This window comes from Theropithecus gelada, chromosome 18 (genome assembly GCF_003255815.1).
Source record: "Theropithecus gelada isolate Dixy chromosome 18, Tgel_1.0, whole genome shotgun sequence".
NCBI lineage: Eukaryota > Metazoa > Chordata > Mammalia > Primates > Cercopithecidae > Theropithecus > Theropithecus gelada.
The window spans coordinates 228,801-247,978 of NC_037686.1; the positions used below are offsets into that span (position 1 = coordinate 228,801).

The 19,178-nt window shown below is 52.9% G+C and overlaps 1 protein-coding gene across 7 annotated transcripts in view; it reads right to left on the reverse strand.

Moving 5' to 3' along the window:
- The window catches only part of LDLRAD4 (low density lipoprotein receptor class A domain containing 4), a 407,799-nt gene that overhangs the window by 19,121 nt on the left and 369,500 nt on the right, over window positions 1-19,178 (reverse strand). For 4 of the 7 annotated variants that reach the window (XM_025365259.1, XM_025365260.1, XM_025365266.1 and 1 more), the window contains one exon: window positions 1,677-1,831. In XM_025365259.1, the coding sequence (XP_025221044.1) occupies window positions 1,677-1,831 (155 nt within the window). Of the gene's footprint in view, window positions 1-1,676; window positions 1,832-10,154; window positions 11,656-19,178 lie in introns of those variants that run through there. The other 3 variants (XM_025365263.1, XM_025365261.1, XM_025365264.1) reach the window with 2 other exon arrangements.

A 19,178-nucleotide genomic window follows, 5' to 3' on the forward strand; every position in this document is an offset into this window, starting at 1 on the left:
TCAAACCCACGCTGCCTGCAGCAAGGGTCTCTGCAAGCCCCAGCTCAGCTCCGGAACGGGGCTCTCAGGGCCAACACTGTATGTGCGTATTAACGAAACGAGGCCCAGACAGGGATGCAGACTTCTGCGGACACAGTTCACTGGCTACCACATCTTCACCTGCCACACGGCATGCGGCCCTGATGGGACCTCTGAACTTCGCTTCATCACCTTCCTGATTTCAGGGAAGGGAGGCTCTGCCGGTGGGCTTCCCGGGAAAGGGCGTCACACACACCTGCTGCCACGTGACACAGAAGACACTCTTTGGACACATTTTGCTTTTCTGCTGGGCCTTTTGGTTGGTAAGGGTGTGGCCAGTGTGCTGGTGTTCAGGACACAAGGTGCTGTGAACAGGGACAGCAAGCGGGGCTGGGTCTGCACCAGGAACAGAGTAAGGAGCTGCCTGACCCACGCTAAGGAGAGAGAAGCCAACACGGGGGCAGGTCTGGGAGGAAGACTGGGGAGCGCCCAGGCAGGGGACAGAGAAGCTCCCTGTGTGCCTGGGCACAGAGACCCCGAGCGTCCTGGAGAGAAGGCCGGGGGAGGCTGTGCCTGTTTCCACCAAGTCCAGGGGTGGCGTTCACAGCCCGTAATACATGAAGGCAAAGCAGCGACGTCTAAGCCTTCTATGGTCCTGAAACTGCTGCTGGAATGAGATTTTCTCCCTGTCCTCTCTCCAAACACAGGCGAATCCCATACACTGTGTGTTTAGCACTTCAGAAGAATTAGTCCTTCCTCTGTCCAACAACCTACAGGCATCAGGATGCCAAAGCGTTCAGTGCGTCTGGATGGTGCAGCCCTGTGGACACCAGACAAAGGACCCCAGGATGCTCTCGAGGCTCGAGGAAGGTAACACAGCAGGGCCAGGGGGGCTTGTGGACTGGACGGGGCACCCAGAGAGAGGACAGAAGGGGCAAGAGAGGATGCAGGGGGCAAGAGGAGGAAAGGGCTGTCAGGTGCACGCCTTCCCCTGGCATCCCGTCTCCCCCTCCGCACGGTCTGAAGGCAGCACTTGGTGGCAGCCGCCCCTTCCCTCTCTCCGCTACCTGCGGGAGCTGCAGAGCAGACAACAAACCTCGGCTCTGCCCATATGGACGGCTGCGCCAATGATCCCAGTGAAGTGCGAGCCTGCCCTCCTGAGAGGGTCCCCGGGGTCCCAGCGGCCACTCCAGGAAACCCACCTGGACGACTGCACCCCACACCCTGGACAGCCTCGGTAAGTCAGGGCAGGGGCCGGAGCCGCACAGCCCTGCTCCGGAAAAGGGACGCTCTGTGAAGAAGGCTCTGCTGTGTTCAGCAAACCGCAGGGCTCAACACCGGGGACCCGGCCTCGCCGCCCGCCACGGAAGCCAAGGATTGATACGCTCGCTCAGCCACACTCGGGCAGCAGAGATCCGGGGGAGGCCCGGGAGGGGCCACGCAGGCTTCCGGGGGGACTGCCCTGTCTGTTTCCTGACTGGGTGCTGGTCACACGGGTGTGTTCAGTTTGTGGCGCCTCACTAAGTGGAACACGTACGAGGTGCGCTTCGCCCCATTTGTTACATGTCAACTGAAAACATGCCCAGCCTCTGAACCCCGATGGGCTCCTGAGTCTCTGGCCGCCGCCTGACGCTGGACCGGGTGGCCGGGGTACTCACCTGCGGCAGCCCGTCCTCCCGCCTCCGGCTCTGGCTTGGGCGGTTGATGAAGGACCGCGTGGAGACTTTGTAGTGGTTCAGCAGGCAGACGATGACCACCACCATCACCGTGACCACCACGACGATGATGATGATTTGGGCGAACTCCAGCTCCGCTGCCACAGAAGAGGACAGTGGTTAGCCGCCTGGCCCTCCGACCCCAGCCCCTTCTCCAGGCACCGCCACCGCCCCAGCCTCTCACACACGTCTGGTCCTCAGGCCCGCAGGACACAGGACCACTGTCCCACCTGAGGGAAGGAGACGCCGTGGCACAGCTGGGAGGCTGCGCAAACCTGCCGTGGGGATCGGGAAGCCTCCCCAGACTGGTTATTTCTCCAACGTCACTGCTCCAGGAACGTTAAACCCGTCTTTATGGTTGAGTGAAGTTTCTCAAGGCAGGTCCCCTAGGGAGCCACACTTGAAAGGAAAAATCGACATTGTCCCTTCCCTCCAAGGCTGTGGCTGTGCAGGTGAGTCAGGAGGCCTGCAGGCGCCGCGCTTCAGGAGTGGCCAGGTCCGCCCTGGGTTTCCCACACCACCGCCCCAAAGATTCCCTAAATGCTACTGACACGCACTTCACACGTGAGTCCAGCAACACAGGGACTTCCAGTCACAACACTGGGCCGGCAGCAGGAAGCAGGTGAGCCGGATCCCTGTTCTGGGAGAGGAAGCAGGTCGAGGGCTCACGGGCGGCCTGGAGCCACGTTCGGACCTCACTCTCCCAGCCCATGGCTCTGCCGCCTGCTTCACCCCTCGTCCCCCATGCTGGAAGGAAGTGACTGTCCGTGCAGTGACGTAAATTCAGAACAAGGGGCTCGGGGATGCTATGAGGAACACAGTGCAGGAATCGGGGGTGGTGTGGTGGACAAAAGGCAGGAGGAAGACGAGAGGACGCCATCAGCTGTGCTGCCCTGGGCTCACAGCACACACGCACACACACGCATGCACATACACGTGCTGCAGCAGGGCTCAGGCCCCGGCCGGCGGGGAGGCGTATCTGTCAGCGTATCCGCTCATACGCGCATCTGCTGGTCACACCCTGGGAACCGAGGGTGAGGCTGGACGAGGGCTTCTCTGGATGCCCTCCGCTGCCACCCTCAGACCCCCACACCCTAGGGACTGAGGGTGGGAGCGGAGGGCAGTGGGGGACTGAGGGTGGGAGCGGAGGGCAGTGGGGCCCTGGGGCCGACAGGAGAGGGGCTGGCGCCTTGAGAATGGAGAGCGGAGTGTGCGGGAGGCTGCTGGCTGAGCTGTGCACAGAGAGCAGACGGACCTGCCAAGTGCCCCCTCCCCCCAGGCAGGGAGAGGCCAGGCTGGCGGGAACATGCCCCTTCCCTGCGGACACGGACAAGGCCATGCTCTGAGCAGCTCCTGGGGCTGGCAGTCAGGAGGCCTGCGGGCCCCGCCCCGGCCAAGGGGGTGCTGTTGCTCTGGGGCTCCCTGTGGCCTGTCGGCTAAGTGGTGGGGGCTCTAGGGGTCTGGTGCCCAGCCCAGCCTTGGGGTTTGAGCGTCTACTTCCCATGGGGAGGGAACGTCCATCGGAACTGCCACACTTACGTGCGTCCCCCCCACCACCCCAACACACACACGAAAGTCTCCCCAGGGCTTATCAACAGTTTTCACGCTGGGGGCTTTCAGGAAAAGACTGAAATCGCGCCGAGTCTTCGAGCAGGTGCTTGGGCCCTTTGCAATTGGGTTCCAACAGAAATGTGACCTGATTTCTGCTCACAGGCCATGGGAAGTATGACATGCTTGTTTACCTAGGAACAGTCTTCGACTCTGCCCCTGCCCATAACCTTCCTGTGTCTGGACATTCTGGCCCAGACCCTGTGTTTCTCAGGACCCTACCCCTACACACCATGTGATGTCTCCCAGGCTGAGTCTGGAGCCCCTACTTTGCCCCTCCTGACACGGGAGGCAGCTCAGTGGCTTCACTGGTACAAGGTGAACTGATGAGCGACTCAGCACCCCCAGGCTGAGAGAAGGGGCTGGGATGTGTGGCCCCAGTTGGCTCTGCCCGGCTGCATGGGTGTGCTCTCCGTGAGGACAGCCACGCCAACAGGATGCGGCCTGCACTGGCTGCAGAGTGCCCGAGTGTGCCTCCAGCAGCCCTGAGGGTCTGTGCAGGGGGTCAGCCACCAGCCCAAGGCGATCGCCCAGGGACAAGCATGAAAGGAAGCAGAGACTCCGCTGAGGACAAAGGCAACGAACACAGTGGTGAGGGCTGAACCCCAAAGTCGAAGACGGTTCCTAGGTAAACAAGCATGTCATATACTTCCCATGGCCCGTGAGCAGAAACAAGGTCACACTTCTATTGTGACCCAAACGACGCCTTCTTTTACCAACTCTTATTTTTATTTGGTGGTTAAATAGCGGAGTATTCACAGATTAAAGCACGCCCTAGGATTTCCGAATGTTTTCTTTTCAAGAGAACTTCACTGCTTCATGGACACGGATACAGAGGAAAATCACGGTGACAGGGACGGATCAGCACGAAGTCGTGCGACGAGTCAATGCTTCTCTTCGAGGACCCCTTTCCACGTCCTCTGTGCTTGACTATGGAAAGCTATGCAGATAAGCACTTGCAGCAAAGCAAATCAAATTATGTTTTCACAAGTCTCCGGGCATTTTTTACATATTTGTGTTTCATTTGAAAAGGATTTTTATTATAAAAATCATGAAAACTTCTTGAAAATTTAAATCACATAGAAGGAAACAGTGCAAGTGTAAAGTCTCCCTTCCCAACCCACAGCCCCTGACTCCACCAAGCCTGACTCCGTCCCCGGGGACAGCCCAGGCCTGTGTGTGCGTCTGCTACGAAATGAAGGCTTCCTCTTTTCAGCTATTGGAATCGAGGTGCAAATATCGTGTCTGCGTCTTTTCACGTAACACATCACAGACCTCTTTAAACGAGCACACACGCGCACTGGCCTCGCTCTGCGGCGGCTGTCTGTCACACACGCGCACTGGCCTCGCTCTGCGGCTGTCTGTCACGCGCACTGGCCTCGCTCTGCGGCGGCTGTCTGTCACACACGCGCACTGGCCTCGCTCTGCGGCGGCTGTCTGTCACACACGCGCACTGGCCTCGCTCTGCGGCGGCTGTCTGTCACCGAGTACAAACATACTGGAATTTGCCTTCCCAGCTGGTGGCTGTTCAGGTGGCTTTTTTCTTTTTTCTCTTAGAACCACAAAGTTGCACGTGTATATGTGCAAGTGTGTGGCTGGCACACATTTGTCGGCATACTTGTAGGAAAGACTCCTAAAAGTGACGTTTCTGGGCCCAGGGCATAATCACTTTTAATCCTCGTGGCTACTGAGAACCTGCCTTTTGTAAAGGCTGCATTAGTTCCGGCTATCCCAGTAAGAAGGCGTGTTCCCCATGCCCTCATTCACCCTGGAGACTCACCCTTTCAGTCGGCCACAATCTGATGGGCAAAAATAGGTATCTCTTTTTAATTTGTATTTCTCCAATGACTGGTAATTTCAGATCTTTCCCTATGGTTATGGTAATCTGTGTTTCTCTTTTTCATAATCATATTAGTGTATTTATAGTTTTCTCATTTATTTCTTACGTATTGATGTGAAATCTTTACACACTATGGTTTCGCATCTTTGTCTGTTACGTGTTGCAACTATTTCCCCTAGCCAGTCATTTCTTTAAACTTCACCATGAGTTTCTCTATAGATGCTATAAATTTTTACGCCATCAAATACTCTCTTTTTCCTTTATGGCTTCTAAACTTCCTGTTTGATTGGGAAGGTCCTCTTTAATATTCTAAACATACTCTTTTCCTAAGATTTTTGGAGTTTGTATTTTATGTTAGATCTTTATTTGCTCTGGATTTTATTCCTCTTTTGGTCTGACACAGCACATGGAACATGTGATATTGACTGAAAGGTGTCCATTTTCTGAACTAAGGTCTGATTTAAAAATTCAGGCAAGGATGAGAAAGATCTTAGTTGTATGAAACAGAGCATGGAATTACTCTCTGTAAAAGTAAACTCCAGGCCAGGCATGTCTGGAATCTCAGCACTCTGGGAGTTCCGAGGGGAACTGTTTAAGGCCAGGAGTTCAAGATCAGCCTGGGCAATATAGCGAGACCCTGTCTCTTTTATATATATATATATAAAAAAAAGTAAAGCCCTCACCATCTTTCTTTTTAAGGGCACTGCCTTCTTATGAACCTGCCACACACGTGGGTACTGCCCTGCCCTGCTGGGACATCCGCGCCATGCTGTTGCCCCGAGGCTGATTCAAACATGAGTCATGCCCGGCCGTGGCAGGTACGTCCACAGCACACGGGTGAGCGGTGGCCTGGGGGTTCGTGGGCACCCTAGTGGCACGGTGCCTGGGGCAGGTCAAGGTTGCGGGCGTACTCCGAGGCTGTGGGAGCAGGAACACTGTCCCCAGGACCCTGCGAACAAAATCAAGTGGCCCCAAGGGGAGCCCTGGGGTGGCAGCAGCCTGATGAGGGCCTGAGCCATGAGGGCACTCAGTCCTGGGCACAAGAGGCAGCTCTTCCTGCAGGCAACAAAGACCCAGGGACACCCGGGTCCCAGAGCCACCATCCTCACAGCCCAGTCATCTCACTGCAGCAGCCTGGTCCCTGGCTGTGGGCGAGGGTGGCCCGTGTGCTCCTGAAGCCCTCCCCGAGGGCATCAGGGCCTAGTGCGGGGCCCACACGTGCAGCAGAGCCTGCTCTGGGAACTCTGGGCAAAACCCATACGTGGAAACAGATCCCTTCTCGCCTTTAAGTCACGGGAGCCAGAACACTAGCAGCCGAAAAGATGAGCATCGTACTCTCTTCAGGGCCACACGCTGCCCCGGGCAGGGCCCAGGAGAGCCTCAAAGTGAAAACTGCAGTCAACAGGTTCTTGGAAACGTGTGTGAGGATTCCCAGGCCCTGACCCTGCACTGAGATGCCCTCTCCCTCCGTGACCCTCTTCGAGCTCACGAGGGGTGTGTGGCGACCCCCCCACCTGTCCTCCCACACCCTCTCAGTCATTTTAAACAGGAGAATTCCACCAAACGCCCACAGCCCGTTTTCACGTGGCAGGGCAGGGGGTGGCTGTGGTGCGTGGAGCATCCACAGAAAGGAAAGATGCCTGGGGTTTGGGTTTGTTTCTAGGGGTGGGGAAGGAGTCGGCTGGAAAGGGGAGGCTAAGAAGAGAGTGAATTCTGGAAGAGCTGCTGAAACAGAAAGTTTGGAAAAATAAAACCCGCAGGAGTAGCGGCATTCTTAGAAAATTAATCGGATGCTTTGGGGCTTCCAGGACGCGACGCGCCTAACACGGATTCTGGCACAGACGACGGGTCGAGTTTCCTTGTTCAATAGCAACGGATGTCCACAGAAGAGGGCCAGAAAGCAGGGCACGCAAGGAAAGAAGTTGAGGCCAAAGTCAAATGTTCACATCCCCCTTCTACGGCGCCGTAGTTCATGACGCTGTAACAGATGAGTCACTGCAATGGAAATACCGGATACTGTTTAATGCATCCAGCCTAAAACTTACAGGAAGGCATCCTAGCACCTTTTTATTATTGTACAGCAGTGACAGTGATGACAGTGATGATGGCACCTCTCTATTTTTACGGAAACCTCTCCAGGAAATCCCAGGCTGCACACTGGAGAATTACGGGAACAGAAGCAGCGGTGTGAAGTCTGTGGGTCCCTCCCTGGTTCAATGAGGAGCTGAACTGAATCATACCAGAGGCATGAGTGTCTGCGCTATTTTTAAAGAGTCTGGGGAAGTGCGGTTGTCCCACCTTAGGCTCCTCATGTAACACTCATTTCTATTTGTGGGATGGTTAACACCATCTTCTATGTGGTCGTTCCGCCACTGATATATTACCCTTCAGCGAAGTCCTATTTCTACAGTTTACTTATTTTTAAGCTCCAGATGTGTAACGTGTGCCCTCAAAGACCCTATCGTGGGGCAGGGGGCACGGTCCGGACCCCGCATGTGTTCCTCTCTTTCCCCAGGCCACGTACGCACCTTGGCAAGAATCCAGAAAACGTTCCACGCAGAACACTGTGATGTCACAGAAACGGCCACCCCTTGGCCACGAAGCCCTCGCCCCACCCTGCGTGGTCACTTCCTACTCCACCGACCGCAGCTCCCCCCTCGCGCCCCGACGTGCTGGCCTCTGCCGGAGCACCAAGCCTGCCGCAGAGCCTCCCCTCCAGGCAGCCGCTTCCCCTGCACGCTCCTGCCGCGCCGCTGGGACACACCGGCCCTCCCACGTGTGGCCGGGCCTGCCTGGCTTCTGCACAGTGAACTTGTCGCGTTTCCTTCCTGTCTCTGTCCTCCCCAGCGGAGACGGGCGTGGTGGCGAGATGACAGCCTCAGCGGTGTCTTACTCTTTATTTATGGCTCCGTGACACGTTCAAAGTGCTGAATGTTCCTAAAGGCTGGTAAATTCTTTCCAAGATCCTCCAGAGACTGGGCGGCGGTGGTGGCAGGAAGACGGGTGGGGGCAGGAGTTGGAATCTACTTAGACTATAATTGCCTCAAGTTTGTGAACTGTTAGTATAAAAATACTCTTGGAGATTTTAATGGTTGAATGAAGATTCACACTCATTAAACACCACGGTTGAGGGGGAAAATTCAGCCTGTGTTACAAGAATGACTTCACAGCTTGAAGTACAGAAGCAAAACAATAAGAGCTATCATCATACTGATTACACGATATATTTTGAATTTTATTTTCCTTGGAGGTGGGTTGGCTGCTCTACCGTACGGTACAAGTGGAACGGAAGGGAAAAAAGCCACGTGACAGAAATACCCAGGTTTTGGTGTCACCTGCTGGCTTTACCTTCCTTTAAAAGCTCTTTCCTGAGCCCCGATGACGGGTTCACTGCTTTTGGGGCCTTCCTGTGCAGCTCGGAACCCTGTTGCAGCACTTACGACTGCCTTGGTGGTATCCATTCTCTGGCCTTCTTCCTCTAAGAGTGAGCCCTGGGTCAACGCCTTGTTCATCCAGTGTCTCGGCAGGTAGCGTGCGCCTCGCGCGAAGCTGGCGTTCCCCATGGAGAAGCTGGTGGAGAAGCCCTAAGAAGGAAGGGACCCCAAAGGCCTGAGCTGCTTCAACAGCGTCTAGCACAGACACGTGTTCTCCCAAACCCTTCCCGGCGCCTTCAGCGCTGCTGGAGTTTTGCTAAAGGTTTTCATATTTTGCAACAATTATTCAAAAAATGTGACTAGTCTAAGAGGGTGTGCTCTGTCACTGAGAAAAGAACCTCCTGGTTGTGCGGAGCGGCTGTTTGCAGCCATGTATTTATGGACAACATTTGCATGATAATAGAATGAGGAAACGGTCCCTGTGATCCGCAGGAGGAGAGATGACGGTGGAGGCAGGTGTGGCCCCGGCACCGCGACCTGATACCGGCCCAAGGCCAGGTGCCCCGGACGGCACGGGCAGGCGGGCAGCCGCCAGCAACGCCCGGACGGACCAGGGAATCCCTCGAATGCAGACTCCACGAGCCCGTCCGGCTGGAGCGGCATCTCCTCGCTTTACGAAAGCCCCAGCGTTCATCCGCTACAATTACTTCTCACCACGCATTTTAGAACCTAGAGTTTCATGATCTCTTCAGAAAGAAATTTACCTAAATATGTTCCGATCAAAGATGACTGACAGGATTTTCTAAAAACTCAGCAGAGGAGTAAGAGCAATTATAAACCTTTTAAAAGTCTATCCCTCCGCCATGCTATAAATGGAAAAAAATACATACATAAGCCATAATTCCCCCTATAGGATTCATTTAAAATCCACCCTCACCTCCACCTCCACATTATTAATTTAGGAAAGTGCATCAGAAAAAAAACCACAGCTGCACATGGAATGGAACCTTCATTTCCACAGGGGAGAGAGCTGGCTTCGGAGGCTCTCATCCCACAGCCGGTCTGTCTGTCTCTCACTTTCTCTGGCTCTCTCTCTCCCTCTCTCTCCCCCTCTCAGAGTCACAGTTCTCCTTCCTGATAGCTGCTGTCACTAGGTGGATGACCTAAGAAAGTGTTCAATGAACCAGCCACATCCTGATAAATACCTTTTCTTTAAAATGCAGTTTTCAGCTCCTGAAGGTCAAGAAAAAGGACCTATCAACAAGCAGCGAACTTCCAGGGGAGGTCTCAGCCTCACATACGGACATTGGAAAAAAACAAAACTCCAAAGCAACAACCTGTGTGCTCACGCATATAACGCCTCCACCAGGAACAAACGATTCCAGGCTTGAAAGAGGAGGAAAAAGCCTGACACGCGTCTTCCTAAAGGGAGTCCCACCCTGAAATGTTCCGAGCTGACAGACCCCTGTTAGGGAGAAACAAACTTCTTGAGAAAGAGCTTCTCCTTTTCTCAACTCTGTCCTCAGACCAAACTCCAAGAAGAACCACAGCAAACCCGAAAGAGCATGCATCATCCACAGCAGTTCTTGGGAAATGTACCTTTTCTTAAGAACAGGTCTTTGAACTGAGCCTTCTTCAGTGTGCTGTTGTTCGGGTGGTCACTGGACATAATCAGGTCCTGTGCAAGTGGGGGTTCAACTGTGACGCAGCCCCCCACGTTCAAAGCATCCCTTCGGCTGCCGTCAGTCTCCTCTCCAGGCAGCTCCGAGCTGCAGTTATAGCTGGCGTGGGGTGTGGGAGAGTGTGTGAGCGTGGGGGGGGGGGTGCTTCTGTCTGCCTCGTTCACTCTCTCTACTGTATCAGCAGGGCCCACCCCAGGTGCTAGACTCAAATGCTGTGGCTCCGACCGCAGACTGTGGCTACCAATTATCAACTGCCATCAACAGAAACCAGCAGCTCTGCGGCAGGAAGCCGGCGTGTCACCGAGCAGAGGAAGTCCAGGGTGTCCGATCCTGAGACCGGCTGTACACCTAGGGCAGTGCCGTTTACAGCAGCGTCTATCAGTGAGCAGTCCGCACGTCTCGGGTTTGGCCTGACACCGGGACGTGTCACACACACAGGCAAGCAGGACGCAGCGAGACGGCTCATCGTGTCTCACTGTGCTCAATAATCTTTTCAACAGGCAAATGTCAAACCAGTCCAGACAGAAAGGAGGAAATCGGCAAGTCTCACACAATACTCCTTCCCTCGATCTCTGCTGGAAGCTTTCGGCGCAGAAGGACTGGAGAGAGCGCTGACCAAGGCAGGAGCTGCGACAGGCAGGACACTCACGTTAGGCTCGCGTGCTTCTCCCCTGCAGCTCCGCTCCCAGAGCGTGCTCTCCCGGCTGGGAGCACCCACAGTGCCCCTCAGGCTGCGAGCCCGGCTGGGGCTGTCCTCTCCTGGTGCTCCCTCTCCACATCCTCTAACCGATGGGAGCAGCTCCCAGCGGCTCTTGCCGCCGAGCTCTGTACTGGCAAGGGGTGAGGTCCTAACCACAGCAGGAAACAGTGCGTGCTCCTCTCCCTCCGGTCCTCTCTTCCCTCTCGACTCTCCCATTCCTTCCCTCTCCCTCTGCCTCACATCATTATTCCCCATGTACGGCAGCACAACACGCCAGAGACTCCCTCAGAGTTCCTAGGCAGTTTTAGTTTATAAGGATCAGGAATTAGAGAACAGAATCCCAGGCAATTCAGACATGAAAGCAGACACGTGTCTCAGGAGGCCGCCTTCTCCCGGTTCGTTTTGTTCGAGCGCAGTCTCTTTTCCCCGAGGTCTAAACAGTGTGTTTCATCTGAGTGTAAAACATCCCCCGTGTGTTCGGATGCCCCCAGGCTGTGTGAAGAAAATCCAGGGCAGGCTGCGAATCTGTCGCAGTTTTCAGAGAAAATCACGGGGTGGCCGGCCGGCGCGGTGGAAAGGGCAGCCTGCCATGGTAACGCTGCAAATAACCCCCGCCACAAGCAGTGCCCGGGGCCCAGAATAGCCTTTGTTTCTCCTTATTTAGGGTAAATAGGAATGACATGTGGGCCGTAACAATAGTGTTGGCTGTAGGAGGAGTTGTCAAAGCAGAACTAAACTCTGTTGGTTACTACCCGCGTTAGAAGCCAGGACAGTGACGTTAGCAGCCAGCCCTGCTGTCAGCCCGGGCGCGTCACCCGGGGCACGACAGCAGGGACCGGGCCCTGATGTCACCGCGGGCTCCTCCAGGTGGCCAGAAGACGTCACTTTCTCACGCTCTCATTTTTGGGGGCAGCGGCAGAAAAGCAACAGAAGAGCCACCCAGGAGAGTTTCCAGAAGCTTCACGTGGATAAAAGAAAACCAGAGAATTTCAGCAAAGGAAAGTGACCGTTTGTTAATATCCAGCCGCCGGGGAAATCCGGATGGTGTGACTCTTCCCGAGCGATTTCCATCTTAAAAACGAAACTCCCCTTCCTGTGCCAGACTTTCCCTGACTTCTCAGAGTCACCGCGGGCTGAACGAAGAGGGAGGCGCCCTCGGGAAGAGGCAGCTCCAGAAAGAATTAGAAGCTGCGGCCACTTCAAGCCGCCCCTCCTTGTGCCACCTGGGCCTGCACTTCCTCGTCAGGCTCAGTCACGACAGGCTCGCCCTGAAGCCAGGGCCTCAGTGAGGAGCGCTGTAGGCCACTGCACCTGTCTGTTTCTTAAAATTAGGGCTTTGTGGGGCAGCACGGTGGCTCAAGCCTGTAATCCCAGCACTTTGGGAGGCCGAGGTGGGCAGATCACCTGAGGTCAGGAGTTCAAGACCAGCCTGGTCAACATGGTGAAACCCTGTCTCTGCTAAAAATACAAAATCAGCTGGCGTGGTGGCACACGCCTGTGATCCCAGCTACTCGGGAGGCAGAGGCAGGAGAATCGCTTGAACCTGGGAGGCGGAGGTTGCCGTAAGCTGAGATCGGGCCACTTCACTCCAGCCTGGGTGACAAAGTAAGACTCCGTCTCAAAAAAACCAAAAAACAAAAAAACCAAATTGGGCTTTGGTGAATTTCATGGAACTAGAAAAGTTCTTCTGTCCTTTACTAATGGACATATTTACATTTTGAAATGGTTACAAATAGCCCGCTTTGGGGTTTAACATGATGTAAAATGAATACTTCATATATAAAAAAAGAAAATCGACTTTTTTTTCATTTAACGGTCATAGGCTATTCCCTAGTGTTTCTGCACTTACTGTGTCTGACTGGCTTCCCTGTCACTGGGCATCTTGGCCGTGGGAGCCAATCTTTTCTCTTCTCTTCTCTTTTTTCTTTTCTTTTCTTTTTGATGCAGTCTCGCTGTGTTGCCCAGGCGGGAGTGCAGTGGCGAAATCTCTGATCACTGCAACCTCTGCCTCCTGGGTTCAAGTGATTCTCCCACCTTAGCTTCCCGAGTAGCTGGGATTACAGGCATGCGCCAACATGCTGGGCTCATTTTTGTAATTTTTGTATTTTTAGTAGAGACGGGGTTTTACCATGTTGGCCAGGCTGTCCTGGAACTCCCAACCTCAAGTGACCCACCTGCTTCGGCCTTTCAGAGTCCTGGGATTATAGGTGTGGCCACCGCACCCGGCCATGGACCCATCTTAACTGAGTCCTGGGATTATAGGTGTGGCCACTGCACTCGGCCATGAACCCATCTTAACTGAGTCCTGGGATTATAGGTGTGGCCACCGCACCCGGCCATGGACCCATCTTAACTGAGTCCTGGGATTACAGGTGTGGCCACTGCACCCGGCCATGGACCCATCTTAACTGAGTCCTGGGATTACAGGTGTGGCCACCGCACCCGGCCATGGACCCATCTTAACTGAGTCCTGGGATTATAGGTGTGGCCACCACACCCGGCCATGGACCCATCTTAACTAAGCTCCTTGTCCAGTCAGTTTAATGTTCTCACAGTTCAACCTGTTTAAAAACCACTTTCAAAACTTTTGACTTTATGAATGCAAGTTTACTTTGAAAATGTTGCCCACACTTCACACACACACACACGCATACTGAGTGTGAGTGTCTGGGGACATGGTATAGAGTCCGTCTTGGGATGTGTGGCTTTAACACAGGCACGGGGCCTCCCCCAGCCCCTGCTGAGGGGCTGTCTGGGCGGACGCACTAGGTCGTGCTCGTAAGTTTTGTTTTTACTCCCTTTTAAGCACCACCTGAAGATGGTGCTTCGGAAAGGAAGTTCACAGGTCAAGGCGTGACTCAGGGTTCGTGCCCTGACACACAGCTCGCCCTGGCTGCACGACAGCATGTGCATCACTAGGGATTTTAGCTGAGGGCTGCCAATATTTCTTTTCCCTTCATTCAGAGAAAATGGCAGCACACATAGCAGAAGGGCATGGGACAGGGAAGCCTGTGGAACACACGAATATGAAAGTGTAAAAACATTTGCATTCGGAACTCCCTCCTCCCTCATCATCTTTACATCGCCTCTTTCACATAAGCACTCTGACGGCTATCACTTCTAATACGAGTTTTATGCAGTCACCACACGTCTCAGAGCTTAGGAGGCATCTGTGTGTGCGGTAGGGGCCTTGAAAATGGAGCAAGGCAGGGATGCCAAAGACACACCACAAGAGTTTGTCGGTAGCAACAAGGACTTGAGACTCTAATGACACTCTTCAAGGTTCCCTCTATAAAGCTGTTCAGTTCATTAATCCATCTGACAAACATTTACCCGAGCGCTTACAGTCCTCAGCAGGAAACGCACTGGGCCCTCAGTGAAGTCCCACAGGTAAGTGTTTCTGTGTGGCTGAGTCGTTGTAGTTCCATCTGCAGGTAGGTGCTTATTTAAGGAGCCAAACGGGCTCTAAGGATCGGCTACCAGTTGAGACCTGCATAGGACAAGCTAAGGCGGCTGGAACCTTGCTGTCCTGAATGGCCAAAAAGAGGCAGCCCGGGCCAGGGATTTGACCGGAGGCGATCAGCTGAGACTTCAGCTCTCATTCAGCCACTCCAAGTATGGTAAGTTAGTAGCTCAGGGGCTACTCAGAGCTCATTAGCTTCAGGAAAAAATTTCTGAGCAGTAAAGGGAGGCTCTGCTCTCTCAGAATCTGTATCTGTCATCTCCAAGCCCAGTTAGCATCTCACCCAGCCCCGGTCCCAGCCCCAGCTCTCACCCCCAGGGTTTCTCGGTGTGCCCCGCTGCCTCCCGCTCCACAGCCTGCCCTGCCGCGGGTGCTTCGCTCACAACAGAAATTCTCGCAGAAAAAGATCACTTGAAGAATTAGAAATAGTGGTCACCATTCTAACTGGAGTGAGATGGTATCTCATTGTGGTTTTGATCTGCATTTCTCTAACGACCAGTGATGATGAGATTTTTTTCTTTTTGTAGGTTTGTTGGCTGCATAAATATCTTCTTTTGAGAAGTGTCTGTTCAGATCCTTCACCCACTTTTTGATGGGGTTGTTTTTTCTTTTACACTGTTGGGGGGACTGTAAACTAGTTCAGCCACCGTGGACGACAGTGTGGCGATTCCTCAAGGATCTAGAACCAGAAATACCATTTGGCCCAGCAATCCCATTACTGGGCATATACCCAAAGGATTATAAATCATGCTGCTGTAAAGACACATGCACACATATGTTTATTGCAACATTATTTACAATAGCAAAGACTTGGAAAGAACCCGAACGCCCATCAATGATAGACCGGGTAAAGAAAATGTGGCACATACACACCGTGGAATACTATGCAGCCATAAAAAAGAACGAGTTCATGTCCTTTGTAGGGACATGGATGAAGCTGGAAACCATCATCCTCAGCAAACTAACACAGGAACAGAAAACCAAACACCGCATGTTCTCACTCATAAGTGGGAGTTGAACAATGAGAACACATGGACATAGGGCGGGGAACATCACACAGTGGGGCCTGTTGGGGGCTGGGGAGAGCAAGGGGAGGAAGAGCAACAGGACAAATAGCTAATGCATACAGGGCTTAAAACCTAGATGACGGGTTGACAGGTGCAGCAAACCACCATGGCACATGTAAACCTACGTAACAGACCTGCACATTCAGCACATGTATCCCAGAACTTAAAGTAAAATAAAATAAGAAGAAAAAAAGAATTAGAAATACCTTTTCAATGGTTCTACAGCATAAAGTTAGCATTTGTAAACGTTCATAACGATTTACTGCTATATGCAAGGCACTTTCAAGCACTGTGTATCTCTTACCTTCACGCCAACCCTGTGAGACACATTTTTCTTGTTACCACTTTACAGATGGGGAAACTGAGGCCCAGAGAGGGTGAGTCTTTCGTCCCAGGGCAAACTGCTGGTGAGAGGCCAGCGAGGAGTTGGAGCCGGGGCAGTCTGACTCTGACACTCCCAGCCAGGCACCCACGCTTTGTTTCGCTCAGTGGCCAGCAAGCTCAGAACTAATTAGCCAACAGTCAACAAATGGAGCGACCACTGAAACTAACCAAAGGATGCCAGGGGACTGACGATGACTTACTTTGATTGTTTTTAGCCTGATTACCCAACGTTTTTTGGGCACTAAGGGGATGTGTTAACTTGCAAATCCACGTTAAAAGATTCCACATCTCCACATGTTGCCATGAGGCTCTTGGAGCCATTTTACTGTCTCGTCTGCCTGTTAATGCAGCTCTTGTTAAGAATCGATGGCTCAGTCCATTACAAATTCCCATTCTTTGAGGTTTACGACTATGCTACAACATTTTGCTCTGAGATGAAATTTTCCACATAAAAGTTAATCCCTGGAATTTGGCTTTTAGAAAACAAAACAGTACATTTTAAGTCAGTTTGTTATGCTTAAAGTCATGAATGAGGATTTTAAAAGAACACAAACTTTATGTTCCCACAGACTGAAAACATGGAAATAGTGTGATATTTGTGGACATCAGCCTGTAGCATGGAATAATCTCCTCGTGTATCCCTGGAGCTTAGAACAACGCAGCGCAGACGGCTTTTCGTAGAAACGCAAACGCTCTGCGTGCTCCCACCAGCCCTGTCGCCCAGTAGGAATGTTCGCAAATATAAAAGTGTGTGACCCCGTGGAGCCAGCAAGCCAATAATGCGGATTACAAACGTATTAAATAAACTCGTTCAGATTCAACAGCTTTAAAACAGCTTCCTAATGTGCAAAAAGACTCCCTGAATTAGCAGATTTGGGTTTATCTTACACATTATCTATGCTACTAAGCGGAAGAAAAGGAATTACTTAGGAGTCCACGCTCACGGTGGTATAGATTTTCATAATGGCTAAGCTACCTCCTACTACGTGGGTTTGTGCCTGAAACTGCAGTGACCTTCCAAGCCCCAGAAGAAAATGGGAGGCAGTATGAAGATTTATAGAGGTCAGTTAGAACCAGCTTCGGGTTCCAACCCTGCCACCTGCGTTAGGTCGAGCTGGGTGCGTTTCCTCATCTGTAAAATGAGGCAGACAATGCTTACTTCACAGGATGGTCAGGAGGATGAAGTAACACATCCAACCCTCGCTCCTCAGAGCGGTCCACAGACCAGCGGCGGCAGCAGCCCCCGCAGCTTCTCCGAAACGCGATCTCGAGCCCCGCCCAGACCTGCGGAGCCGGAGCCTGTGTGTGGACCAGATGCCCGGGTGAGTGATGGGCACGTCAGCGTTTCAGAAGCCCCTGCTCTGCTCCAGACACCTCACCTGGATGAAATGACCCAGCCGGGGGCTTGGAGAAATCGTGGCGCAAGCAAACCACCACGAGGACGTGAGGAGGCTCTTGTTTTTGCTAATTGTCATTCAGCAATGATTTCAAAGAACAGCACTCAACCAGCAAGAGTCTGTGTGCACAGGCAGGTAAAGCAGTAACACTGCCCTCCTCGGCACGGCAGGTGCTTCCTGCCGTCCTCCGCTCTGTGCCAGTGGGTCATACTGATCCACTCACACCTTTCAGGAGAACCAGCAGGGGTTAACAGCATCATCGAGGTCCCCAAGAATGGCCAAGCTAGCCGGCTTATGTTAAGAGAGGCTCTGGGCTGGACACAGTGGCTCACAACTGTAACCCCGACACTTTGCGGGGCCAAGAGAGGAGGACTGCTTGAGGCCAGTGAGACAAGCCTGGGCACCATAGTGAGACCACGTCTTCAAAAAAAAAAATCTAAAAACTAGCCAGGTGTGGTGGCACAAGCCCGTCATCCCAGCTACTCTGGAGGCTGACGCAGGAGGATCACTCGAGCCCAGGAGGTCGAGAGTGCAGCGAGCTGTGATTGTGCCAACGCACCCCAGCCTGCACAACAGAACGAGACCCTGTCTCATTAAAACAGAGGCTCTAGAATATTTGGCATCCTTCATAAAACTCAGGAAGTCTTTCAGGATTTCTGGACACCACGTGTTAAGAGAACCCTCTAATTCTGCACTCTGGACAAACTCAAGTGCCAGGAGCAGACTTCTCATAAGACAGAATGATGACGACACCAAACCTCCACCCCCGTGAGCCTGGCCCTGCTCTCTCTGTCCCCGTCTCAGCCTTCCTGATCCTTGAGAGAGCCAGATGCCAGGAAGAGAGTCCTGGCCCTTGAGCATCCGGAAGCAGCGCCTACGCCTGCCACATGTGTCCTGCCTGCCCGGTGGCTGCTGGCACGCCCCCAAAGGTTTCCTTATCAACCAGGCACACTGACGGTGCCCTCAGAAAACTGCCACGACATCTGGGCGGGAGGGTGTTGAAGGGGGATAGAAATCTGCATATTTCAGGTGAAACATGTTTTCCTATAGAAAAACACACTGAATATTTTACTGTTTAAAATGCTTGATGTGGTTACTCAGAAAATACTTTATTTTTTCAAATATATTACAATTTTCACTTTCATCCCCAAACTGGAAGGCTGAATAACTTTTGGAATTCATCTTATTTCTGGGTACACCACAGAAAATGAGGCTCCAGATGTTGATTAACTCAGGAGTTAGATACTGATATTCTAGTTCTCAGTTTTTAACCCCATAAAAAGTGCAACTGCCCCTTGAGAGACTGAAACCCCAGTTCATTAGCTCCTTAATCCAGGCAAACATCACGCATTCTGGCACACGTGCAGTATATGGCACACATAGGTGGTGTTCAGGATGGTCCACGTTGTTGCCAAGTGACCGCACCCCTGGGGCCCTTATTCGCGTAGCTGTTAGGGCAGCGGCCCGCACCCGTCCTGAGCGGCACATACTGTCACCTCTGCAGCTCCTCTCCGTCTTGCTTATAAACTCCAGGATGTGTCCAGGTAGCTCCAAGACTTTCAGCTTCGGCCAAACCACTCATTTCTTTAAAAGTTGAGATAAAGTCAAGGCGCATTCCAGGGTTTTAGTTTTATACTGGAGCATATATTAAGCCACATATTAGAGAAAGCACGGGCCAGAAATCCAAGCTAGTCCAAAGTCAACCTTGACACCAGATCTGTGTAACTATACTCCGTTTTCATCGTCGGCATTTCAAGACTAGCCTGACACAGACGCTGTGAAGACAAGAATTCACCGCTCTCCAGTGCCCGAGTGTTTTAGAAAATTCCAGCCTGAGGTTGATCCTCTGAAGGTTGATCCTCTGATGTCAGCTCCAGGGCTGCACGCGGCAAACGCTAAGCGCTATGTGCCGGCCACCGCGACGCGCTGC